Here is a 12,293-nt window from a genome sequence, read left to right as displayed (position 1 = left end):
GGGAGGTGGACTATGTGATCCAGGCCAGAGATAGCATTGGTCGATTTAGGAGTTGAAGGTGGCAGTGGGGAGGGAGAGAAGAGGATGGACTGGGGATTACTACAAAAAAAAAAAAAATTGAAAGCAGCTAGCGCTATCCTTAAGGCAGATTGCAATTTTTAAAGCTCAGAGATCTTGGAGCCCAGAAGTCTCTCTGATGGCTGCTTCTGTGTTATCCTTAGAGTCCCAGCAGCCCTCTCATCAGGCCCAGAGCTTTTCCCATGGGATCCTGATCTGGCTCAAGGGTATCTCCCTGTGCTCAGAAGTTCGGCCTCCATCTATTTATCAGAATCGGGAGGGAGGCTCAGATCCAGGCAGGTCCCGGTGGTCAGTAGAGCTGCCTGCAGAAGCCATTAATATTAAGCTACTGTAAATGGGAAGAAAGTCGAGGGGCCTGGAGGAGGATCACAGAAGGGAGGCAATGGGCCTACGTCCTAGAGGGTGGCTTTACCAGAGACCCAGGAGGCAGGTGGGAGCAAGGGAACCATGACAATGCTGCATCCAGTCAGGGAAGGAAAGAGGCACCACCATTGTCTGATCCCACAAATTTCCTGATTCCTTACTTATTGGCCCTCTGGGGTGGGCAGCTTTGTCCTTACTAGTTGCATGACCTTAGGCAAGTTACTTCACTTCTCTGAGCTTCAGCTTTATCATGCATAAAATGAGTTGTTGTGCGGTTTACATGAAAGAACATATACAAAGTCCTATGATAGTCATTTATTATTCTGTGGGCTGTCCATCATCTGAACCTGATTCCTATTTGAGAATCAGGTTGAGAATTTCCCAACTTATGAGTCCCAAGACTCTTTGGAAGACCAAGCCCCAATGCTGCAACAAAACTGGAAATGCCAGACACTTGCTTTCCCAGCTTCCCTTGCAGCTAGAACATGGCATGTGACCTGGGCTCCACCAATCAGAAGCAACCACCCTGGACTTTGAATGGGGAGCCGAGGGCACAAAGAAGCAGAAATTGTTGGGAGAACCTCCTCTGGTAGCAGTGTGGTTGCAGCAAAGCCCAACTTGCAGAGTGACAGATTAGTAGCAGAATTCCTTGCTCAGGGCTATTGGTGGCAGCAGTGGGAGATCCAGCACTTAGGATCCAGTAAAGGGGACAGTAACTGAAGTGGCTTCTTCACCAGACCAGTACAGTGACAAGCTTTTGGGCCTTGATTCTAGTTTCCCAACCTTCTGGAGACTGGAGAATCTTTGAGTTACTCAGTATCGTTCTAGTAAATTCCTTTTTGGGTCAAATCAGACAGAGTTGTTTATAACCCTGAAACCAAATTTTTAATGTTGTGGGTATAGTACCTAACTCTAATCCCCAACACAATTTAACCTGGGAACCTTAATTTCCCTTAATAATCTAATTTGGGCCATTGAGCTATGAATAATACGGGGTAATAAAGAGAAGGGCTTTGGAGAGAGATGTCTTAGTAAAATCTATGTTTATGGGCATAGCTGAGACTGATGGTTGCCTACTCAATTTCTATTCTCTCCTCTGCCTTAGTATCAGAACTCTAATTTTGTTCAGAGTGGTGATGTCCATAGATAAAAGATTACATTTCCCAACCTCCTTTTCAGCTAAACGTGTCAATTTGATAAAGTTGTAACCAATGAAATATGAGCAGAAATCTTAAGACATTTAGCACACACGCTTTTTTCTCTTTCTGCCTTTCTTCCAGCTTCCTGTCTGGAACACAGACATGATGGCTAGTGCTTCAGCAGTTGTTTTGGGCTATGAGGTGACCTTGAGGATGGAAGCCAACATTAGGAAAGTGGAGTGAAGATTAGGGGTCTGGGTGCCTGAAGACCCAGGAGCCACCATATCAGCCCTGGACTGCCCCAAAGAGCTTTTTTTATACAGAGAGAAAGAAATTTCCTTTTTTTTCCCCCACCAGTGTCTAAACCACTGGTGTCCGGTCTCTGTTACTAGAGGCCATAAGTGACACTTCACTGATACCTTGGAGAAGGATTTGAAATCAAATGTTTTGACCTGGGAGAAAATTGAAGGGCTTGCCATCACAGCAGAGATCTGGCTTATCCCCAAGTCCTGACAGCTAGAAATCTCTCTTGGATCTGTCTCTCCTCTCCAACCTCATAGACTTTGATGCTCACTTGATTCTCTTCTTTTCTGTGCTATCTAGAGAACTTCTCCAGTGTCCCCTAGAATAGCTTTTGTAGTGGTCTAACCAACTTGACTTTGCTGCAGGGAAGCCCCTTAGTTTTTTGTTTTGATGCTTTTCCATGATGCCCGGTACTCTGTGCACGGAGAGCTACAAACATGGTTTCGCTTCTGCCTCCAATACTTACTTGCGTGCTGTGGGGTGAGTCTTTTAGCATCTCTGTGCCTCAGTCCCTTTACCTGTAAAACGGAGATGGTGATGCCATTCCTGGCTTTCTTGGAGACCTCTTGGAAGAAAATATGCATGAAAGTATTTAGAAGGTGAAAGATCATATAGAAGTCTGGAAATCTTTTTTCTGGTTACAAATGATGGCTCAGAATATATCGACCATCTCATTTGCAAGCTTTCGTTATTTTTTTCTGCTTTATACTTGTCCACAATTGCAACTCATCTGCCCACCCTTCTCACACTTCAGTCTTTTAAGATCCGCCCTAGATTTATATCTGTTGACTTGATATTTTATCATATATCATTCATATATAGCTAGCATTTATTTATTGAGATTTACAACTACCTCTGGCAATCTCAGTTAACATTTATCGAGTGCTCAGCACTGTACCTGGATTATCTTACTCAATACTAACAAAAAACCTATGAGATGGGTGTTTCTGTTATCTTCTCTTTACAGATGAGGAAACTGAGTCATTGTATGGTTACAGTCAGGCAGCTAGTGAATTGCATAGGCAGGTTTTGTGGCAATAAGGCTGTGTCAGTTCAAGTACTCAAGAAAGCAGATGATGAGACAGGGTTAGGAATGCAAGTGGTTTATTGGGGGTGGGAGTGGGGGTAACCCTGTGAAAGGTAAAGGGGAAGGGGAGCAGGATGGGACAGGGAGAGCCTCAAACCACAATGCAGCTCTGACAAAGTCTCAGCCAATCTAATGGGGAGCTCTGGAGCAAAGGCTGCCCACTAAAGAAGCCTTGAGTTGGGCAGAAATGGCCAGGCCCTAGGACCCTCACCATGCCCAGTCACTCAAACACTGGGGTGAGTGATTATAACTAGTAATTCTGGATCATATACTTGAATGTTACTAAGAGAGTAGATCTCAAATATTCTCATCACAAAAAAGAAATGATAACTATGTGATGGGATGGAGGTGATAACTAATACTATGGTGGTAATCATTTTGCAGATTATAAATGTATCAAATCAACATGCTATACACCTTAAACTTACACAATGTTATCTGTCAATTATATCTCAGTAAAGCTGGGAAAAAAATCAAACAGCACTGCAGTGGATCTGGAAGAGGCTGCAGCTGGAGGCTGTCTGCTAACTGCACTCTTGCACCTGAACAGCTAGTTCTCTCCTGAAGGGGTGTCTGAGCAGGGCAACTCCACGGCTTCTACAAATAAGGTGTAACAACAATGTCCACATCTCAGGCGGTTTATCTCTCGCTCTGGGTCCCAGGGCCCAGGCACAGCTAGGCTTGGTTGTGACCTGTGGGTTGCTTCTGGGTCTGCCTCATACCTCTCATTCTGGGACTGTGGCTACCAAAGGCATGCTCTTCTAGCAGAGGCAGCCAAACCACACAAACCCATTTAAAGCCTCTGCTTGGGTCATACCTGCTCATATCCCATCAGCTGAAGCTAGTCACATAGAAAAGACCAAAGGCAATGAAGTGGGGCAATAAACTTCCCCCACCGGGGAAGGCACGACAAGGGTAGAGAGGGAGGGAAGAATTGTGGACAAACCCATGCACTACCTGGCCAGCCATCTGGCACCAAAGCTCACACCTTGACCATTTTATCATAAGTGGCTAGTATAGCACCTGATATGAGCTATTATGGTGCAGTGGCTAAGAGTACAGTTCTGGAGTCAGATGGCTGGGATCAGACCCTGGCATTTACTTGACCTCTGGGAGCCTCAGTTTCCTCTTTTGTAAAATGGGGATAATTAAAGAATCCACATTATGGGGGTGTGAGGATTAAGTAAGAGAATGTATGTAAAACCCTTGCCACGGTGCCTGGTACATGGTAGGCACTCACAAATGTTATATTTCCTTTTAATCCTTACAACAACCTTGTATAATGGTGCTAACTATTTGCTAACCCAGAACTGTGTGTTATTCTGGGAATCCAGCCCCTTCCCCACGTGCTAAGGTAGCTTGCAGCAACGGGCCGCCCCAGCTCCTTTACCTGTGACCACCTTCCCTCAACACTTGCCCATCAAACCTCGGGCTTAGGACGCCTCTCTGGGAAAACCCCATCCCACCCAGCATCTCCTCACGTTTCCAGTCAGTCATCCTGGGGGGAAGGTCACCCACTCCCACGTGGCCAGAGATGTCTTCCAGCCCAGCCCAATTTCCCAGAATTACCACTTGGCATAGTCCAAAGGTGGGGGTCAGGTAGGTGTTGAAGAAGGTAAGAGGAGAGACCCCCTCCCAGCACTCCCTAGAGGGAGGAGGGACTCTGGTGGGTGCAGAGGGGAGGAGGCCAACAGAACACAGAAAGTCAGCCAGGGAAAGCTTTAGCCCCGCAATCCAATTCCACTTAATATCCCATAATAAAATGCTGTCAGCATGAATTTCCCGTTCAAGTGGATTTGTTAAGAAGGCTGGGGGAGGTCAGAGGTGTATTCCTGCCCTCCTATGTGTGTGTGTACGGGGTGCCTCAGGCATGAGAGCCCCTCCTCACCCTCTCCTGCCTGTCGTCCAGACAGGAGCGGGTTTGTCACACTGGTCTGTACCTGTCAACTTTGTGATGGCTCAGGGAGGGGCCCTTGAATCCTCTGGAGGGGAGTGTGTCTCCTTTTTTCTGTTTTCTTTTTTTGTTATTTGAGTGTGTCTCCTTTGCTAAGCATCCTGCTATTAAGGCAGAGAGTGTGATTTTAATGTGGGGAATTCAGACCTGGACCCGAAGGTGAGGGTTTCCCGGGTTGGGGGGGGTATGTGTCAGAGCCCCCGAAATCCCACATGAAAGAGGAGCCACGGATCAGCCCTGAGGCAACCTCAGGGGACACAGGGCTGCTTAGTGAGAAGCCTGAAGATCTGGAGTGGCTTCAGACCTCTCGAGTGACAACTTAGGGGTGACCCAACCTAATTCCTTAAAATGGCTGCTGACCGCCCCCCTGCCTTCCAGGCTGACCCATTGCTGAGCTCTCCTGCCTTCCAGGGGCACAGGTCTGACCTCCCCAGGGTCCCTTAGTGGCCAAGCTGCCTGGGGCTATCTTGATGTCATCTTGTTGAATCCAGGGGAGCTAGGGCGGCAGGCAGCAATGAGGTCAAGGCCGTGGAGAGAGGCTGCATAAGGGTGGAGACTAGTATTATCCGCATTTTCCCGTGAATTTAGCAGGGGCCTGGGGAGTTTAAAAAATTAAACCAAGACCTCACATAGTGAGGGGCGGCCCTGGGACAGGAGCCCAGTTCTGTCTGACCCCAGAGCCCACCCCAGGGATGTGGAAAGATGCCTAAAGGCTCAGTCAGCCTTCAGGAACCCAGCCTGGACTTGGGCTCGGAGCGGGAAGCTGGGGAGTCCGCAGGAAGCTGCGGGGCACAAGTTGAGAGGATGAGGTCAGGCAGTGGCTCCTCTCCTGGGGGCTGGTGAGAGGGTGAAGAGCTGGGCAGGCGGGACCAGGGGAGGGGGGAGTGGGCCTGGGGATGAGGAGTGTAGGCCTGGGCTTCCAGCCCTTTTGTGCGCCCTTTTAATTCGTGTAAATGAGGGTTTTTAATTTGTTATTCTGGGTTTTATTTCTATTACCATCTCATTTGACTCTAAACCCTATTTCGCCCCAGCCTGGACCGAATTCCATTTGATGCATTAGGACTAATTCTCCTCCCAAAGGGTTATATGTTTTCTCCCCCACAAAAGTCGCTTATTTTGGATAAAGAGACGATTAGATTTATCTTTAATATTTTAATGGCAGCTGGGATTAGCGGGCAAACCACCCTGACCGGGGTTGTTGGCCGCGGATTAGGTTCTGATAAACTCTCACATGGGGAGCCACCCCCGTCCCACTCCACTTTCTGTTTTCCAGAAAGTGCTTTTTATTATTTTTTGTTGAAAAAAAAATTCCCTTGTCTTTGGAGCATCATAAATTCCATTTGCTGTTTTCTATTAAATCAAGTTGATTAAATTCGTTGTGACTCCTTTGCACATAGATCTTTTTAATTTTAACGTCTCCAGCAAAAAATCTTTAATGGTGCAATTCGAAATGGCTGCAATATACAGTACAGGCCTTGATAAAACAGATGGAAATGAGGTTCTGCCAGGGAGGGGCGCCGTCAGGAGGGGTAGCCTCAGGAGCAGGCACAGGCCTCCAGGAGAAGGCAGGGGATGATTCTGAGTCAGGCCGGAGAGGCCCGGGTCCTAATCCCTGTTCTGCCGCTTCCTAGCTTCAGGGCCTTGGCCGGTGCTTGCTTTGTGGGCGGTAACCTTGGCCGATGCTTAATGGCGTGCTTGCCATGTGTCTGGTGCTGTGCATGCATTGTCAGTAATCCTTACGAGGAGTCTCACGGAGGCCCTTTGCTCAAGGTCACACAGCAAGTTGGTGGCAGAGGTTGAGTCCAGGTTGTCTTTGGTCAGAAGAGCCTCATCTCACCTCTTGGCGCCTCCGTTTCCTCATCAGTGAAATGGGGGCGATCAGTTGGGCCCTGGCTCTCAGATGCTTGGAAAGATGAGATGTGGTCCACTTTGGGAATTTTACAGGGCTGGGCTCTCCTGAGGATGGGGCCAGGGGCGGCAAGGCTGGCCCCTCAGGGGCCCAGCGGCCCCGCATCACTGTGAAGAGCCGAGTTTTGAGACTCTGGGAAACTTCCCTAAACTCCGGGGCTGGGGAGAGACACACAGAGGCTGGGCTCGCCCTCCCACCAACAACCAGCCCTCCAGCCTCCCACCTCAGGCTTTTCTCTCCGGCCCTCCGGCTCTAATCCTGACCTCATCAAGTCCTCGGAAGGGTTGATCCACAGGAGCAAATCCCTCATTCGGAGGGACAAAATCAGCTTAATTTGCAGCAATTTGAAGCAGGTCTTTGCCAGGATTTGAATATCAAATTATCCCACTGCCCAGGCTGGCCTGGGAGGCCTCCTGCTGCAGTATGGACGGATATGTTCTGGGCTCCACCAGGGAGGTTGTCCTGGGCTGGGTATGTGTGGAGTAGGGGCTCGATGGGATGTCAGAGGGTGCTGGGCAAGGTGAGGTCACAGTCAGCCCTGTTCTCGGAGGGCACTGCAGCTCCCAGGCCTGGAGGATGGAATGGCGGTGGAAACCGCCTGTTCATGAGACTTACCTAAGGTCTTGTCAAATATACAGATTCCCAGGCCCCTCCCCACACATAAGGAATCAAGACGTTCATAACTGGGAATGTTTGAAAATTTCTGGAGCAGCTCAGTTAGCCATTCAGCAAACACTTACTGTGCATATACCTTACGCCTCCTTATGTTCTGAGGAAATCAACCTTTTCTGGCATCTACCCCATCCGTTCCCAGCCTCTGGCACTGCAGACCGTGCTCCCTTTGTCGTCTGCTCCTTGATGGCCATAAGTCAGCTGCTGCAGAGGACTCTTCAGCTTTCCCTCCCTGGTCAGCATGCCTGTTTCCTCCAGGGGCTTGGCCCCTTCATGCAAGCTCAGGCCTGGCAGACATCCTCTGAAGTTGACCACGTGGGACACATGGCCCAGACCTGAACCATGAGGTCAGACCCCTTTCATGGGTGTGTTGCTCCCCGCAAAGCTGTGAGCCTCTTTGGGAAGGGCTGGGACTCTGGGTCTGACACTGAACAGATCCTCCATCCATGGTGGGAGAAATGTGCTGGTCCTGCCCAACGTGTGCCCCCTTGGAACTTTCAGTGTGAAAGCAGCAGCCAGGACTGCTGAGATAGCCCCGTGCAGGCTTGTCTGTCCATCCAACCCCATCAACAGAGACGAGAAGTCCAGTCCTGTTTTCAGAGATCCCACCACTGGCAAGAAAACCAAACAGTGTGACATGCACTGCAACACCCACAAGTGCTTACTAATTGCTCACTATGTACCCTGCACAGTTGTAAGTGCTTTTCTCTATTCACCCATGTCATCCTCATAAAAACCCTATGAGGGGGACTTCCCTGGCAGTCCAGTGGTTAAGACTCCGTGCTTCCAATGCAGGGGGCACGGGTTCGATCTCTGGTCAGAAAACTAAGATCTCACATGCCGCGTGGCGTGACCAATTTAAAAAAAAAATAAACCCTATGAGGTAGGAAATATTAAATACATCCATTGTATAGATGAGGAAACTGAGGCACAGTATAAGAGACCTTGGGAGGAACCCAAGGTCCTGCAGTCAGAAGTAGTGGACCTGGGGTTCATATACAGGCAGTCTGACTCCGAGCTCTCTGTCTATCCATCCATTTTAATCTAAAACTATTTGTCTATGTATATTACTTCTCCATAAGTGGTTTGCCTTATTTATTTATTTATTTATCTATCTATCTATCTATTTATTTATTTATTTATTGGCTGAGCTGTGTTGTTTGCAGGATCTCAGTTCCCTGACCAGGGATTGAACCCGGGCCATGGTAGTGAAAGCCCAGAATCTTAACCACTAGGCCACTAGGGAAATCCTGTGACTTACCTTATTTTTTTTTCATCTTCAATATTTTTTATTGTAAAAACCATCAGAGTTTCAAATGAATTTAAAAACTTTCAAAATATTATTTAATGAAAATGTCTCATATTGTTGTGTATAGGGTATATCAACATTTACTATTCATCTGTCATATTTAATGAAAAACACCATTATTGTATGCTTGAAAAAAATCTTCAAACCCATTCTCTAGTGAGTGTCCATCATAATTTAAAGGGTATTTTCTCCACTCAAAAAAAAAAAAATCTATGTAAGGCTATAATCGTTAAGAACCAAAGCAATACCTAGTTACATGCTTTACATAGTCCTATGAAAAAATAATTAAATTGTTCCTAATCCCTGATGCAAGGCACTTCAAAGCACCTGCACAAAACATCCATGTAAACAGCAGTACAGAATGTGATTTAAATAACATGAATGACTTTTGCACAGCTTTACCTAGACTAAAGGAAAAATAAAATCCATCATATCTACAGCTAAAAAAGCATGTTAAGATTCACAACAATAATTTGTATCTCTTATTACAAAAACAACAGGCTATATAACCTTTTAGAAAAAAAACAAAACCTCATAAATATTTTCATATCAAGAAACAGCATGCTCCCTGGGTAGGTATAAAATCAGAATATTCAGAGGTGATCAGAAGTAAATGCAAGAGAAGTCTGATTAATTATGTGGTGATTAAATGTTATCAATATGTTTTAGTAATTGTTTACTTTTCAGGTTGAATAGAACATACTTGGATTCATGTATAATGATTGAGGCAAAACTGTTCCAAAATTGATGCTTTTATTTAGACACAAAACGCTTGTAATTTGGTAACAACTATAATACATACTTCATGAAAAAATTAGAGGTCCTGGACATTTGTCAATTAAAAAAAAAAAAAATTAAAAAAAAAAGTAAATGCAACTGGCATTTCTAAATACCCAGCTTTGATATCCACCAGGCCTGGTAGTCTGGACTATTTGTAGCACCATGGAAAATGCATTAGAAAATCACAAAGATACATTACTTCAAAGTAACCTGGCCACGAGGTTCACTTAGTCCACAGTAACAAATAGCAATGATGAAGAGAAAGAATTTTTTTAAATTACTGGCTTATTCGATTTACCTAGCAAGAAAAATCCTGTATTATTTATTTTAGTACATCTCATGTATATAAAGCACCAGTTTAAATAAGATTATCAAACACCTCCAGCCTCTTGTTACTCAACCTGAAAGTTCGTTTCTCATCATTTCCATGTTACATGCTTAAAGCCAAGGAGGATAAAATTTGAATGGTGATAGATACTGAGAGAGAAATTCAGTTCCTTCCCTATCAAATGTATGTCTCTCAAGTAAAACACAGATGAAGTAGCAAAATTTAAAAGGTCTTCTGCACTCTCTGGAACTTACCATCCCAGCAGAATAGTTTCTGCCTACTAGAGGACCAGCACATGGGGGTGAGAGGGCCAAAGCCAGGGCTCACGGCCCTGAAAGGTAAGGCTGGGTTAGCCTTGCTGCTGCAAGGCCATACTCTCCAATTCTACTACCAAGCAACTCTCACAGACACTCACCACTGGTAAAGCAAGGAGGTCTGAGTGTGAATACAACTAAGGAAGCCCATCAAACACCACTAAAAACTACCAAATGAGACTCCACGGAGGGTTAACCTCACAGATGAAAATCAGCACATTTGCCTCTTTACCAATGGGAATCTTATCATTAGCATGCCCTTCTTAACGTATGAAAGGGATAACGGTGCAGCCAAGTTTATGAACAGTTAATAATCAAGTGTAAATATGCAGACTCTTGCATTTTTAAATTACAGGTTAAAAGTGACTCCCAAAAGAAAATCAATTTCTTCATAAATGAAAGATAGTTTATAAAAAGCTGGAATGATGATTAATTCCAATACAAAAACTCATACACAAAAAACTCTACTTTCTCCTTCCAAACTACTTAGGTCTGTACAGTTGATTCTACTGTACCATGATTACATCACCAGAGTAAAATATGAATAAAATACTTCAGTTAAGAAACCAAGGGCCACTTCTTGACAACTGCATTGAAACTGCAGCATTTAAGCAGGGCTGAGAAACACCATCCTTAAGCATGGTTTCCTTCTTCCTGTTCTTGCATCGCACAGTGATTATTAAAGGAAGGAATCTGGTCTGTAAATGACTGGGTCATCCACTGCCCATTTGGAATGTCACTGAAAGTTGATTCTCCACTGTCAGCTGCCAGCCCATTTGAAGAGAAGCTGCAAGGTTCACTACTGCACGGATTTTCACCATAAGCACCACCGCACGCTGCTTCATAACCCAGATCATATTTTTCTTCCTTCACAGCCATCTTCTTCGCATCCTCTTGGGCTAGCTGCAGGTCGAATGTATATTGCACCTCTTGAATGTCTGTGTTTCGTTCAATGCCTTTCAACTGATCTCTTAAGTCCTTCAGCTTAATGTAGTAATGAACTTTGTCCTGGGCTCGAGGAAACTGAGCACATCTTGCACAGGATGATGGCATAACATAGCAGAGAGTTTCTGTGTCTGGGATCTTATGCAGTTGAAGTCCAAATTCTAAGTTCTTAACTTTTACTCCAAAAACTTCCTTACTAAAAATTTCATAAATACAGTTTCCATTAAACACTGTTATTCATGGCTGATATTTCTGTAATTTCTGCACTAGAATACGTCCTCCTTCACAAAATTCTTTACCGGAAAGATCCTTGCTGCCTGGTGTTATCCTTTCCACCATATTGGTAAATCCAATATCCTATTTCCCTGGTGAAGTATGATCATCCATGTGATTCAGTTGGACCTCACTCAGCCCTGATATAAACAGACACTTCCAAAAATGGTTTCCAGGTCCAGGGTAATGATGCCCTTTGTAAGCAGCCATTAGTCCTGGGTTTATGCCAATAATCACAATGTCCAGATTGAAGGTCAAAATGTCCGGTAGAGTCTTGGTCAAAAGTTCAGCTTCTGAAACACTATTGAACCGGTCTACTTTTCACTTTAAACGTGTCTGTAATTTTTTCTTGCTTTTCTTTTGATTTTGTGGACTTGCCAGATTTTTTGGCCTCAGCAGGTTTTTTGGGTTCCACTGGTGTTTTTGGTTCTGTTGTTCTGGGTTTTCCTTTCCTTCCTTTTGGAGTCTCTTGTGTGGGTTCCTGAGCAGGAGCTGGGGCTGGAACTTCTGCTGGCATTTCTTGTTCATTCATAACTGCCATATTAGGAACTTCAGTCATCTTTTGTTGGAATGGAAACGTATAAAAAGCTTGCGCTTGCTGGAGGGAATAGCTGCCTGCGTCCTCCGCTTCCATTCCCTGCTGCCGATAGCGCGCGCAAGTACTCTTGCCGGGCAAGCGAGCCACTGGCCTCTCCAGTACCGCGGCCCACGCTCGTATTGCGGTAGGGTAATAACCAGACACTTACACTCGATTGCTGGCAGAACTGGGACAGCGGCTGGCGCTCAAGCTCCTCCCCCAAGTTTCTAGTCCCCCCCTCCCCCCCCCCCCGCCCCCCAGG

At 45.7% G+C, this 12,293-nt stretch overlaps 1 protein-coding gene across 1 annotated transcript; it reads right to left on the bottom strand.

Annotated features, from left to right (window-relative positions):
* Window positions 1–10,869: 10,869 nt before the first annotated feature.
* On the bottom strand, window positions 10,870–12,088 carry LOC103011082 (G/T mismatch-specific thymine DNA glycosylase-like). Its single transcript, XM_057544084.1, is given in 2 exon segments — window positions 10,870–11,776; window positions 11,778–12,088. Coding segments are annotated over 2 exon segments (1,218 nt in total).
* Between the last annotated feature and the right edge of the window lie 205 nt (window positions 12,089–12,293).

The sequence above is a fragment of the Balaenoptera acutorostrata genome, chromosome 3, assembly GCF_949987535.1.
Source record: "Balaenoptera acutorostrata chromosome 3, mBalAcu1.1, whole genome shotgun sequence".
In the NCBI taxonomy this organism is placed as follows: Eukaryota; Metazoa; Chordata; class Mammalia; order Artiodactyla; family Balaenopteridae; genus Balaenoptera; species Balaenoptera acutorostrata.
This window is presented reverse-complemented; position numbering and strand designations above follow the sequence as displayed.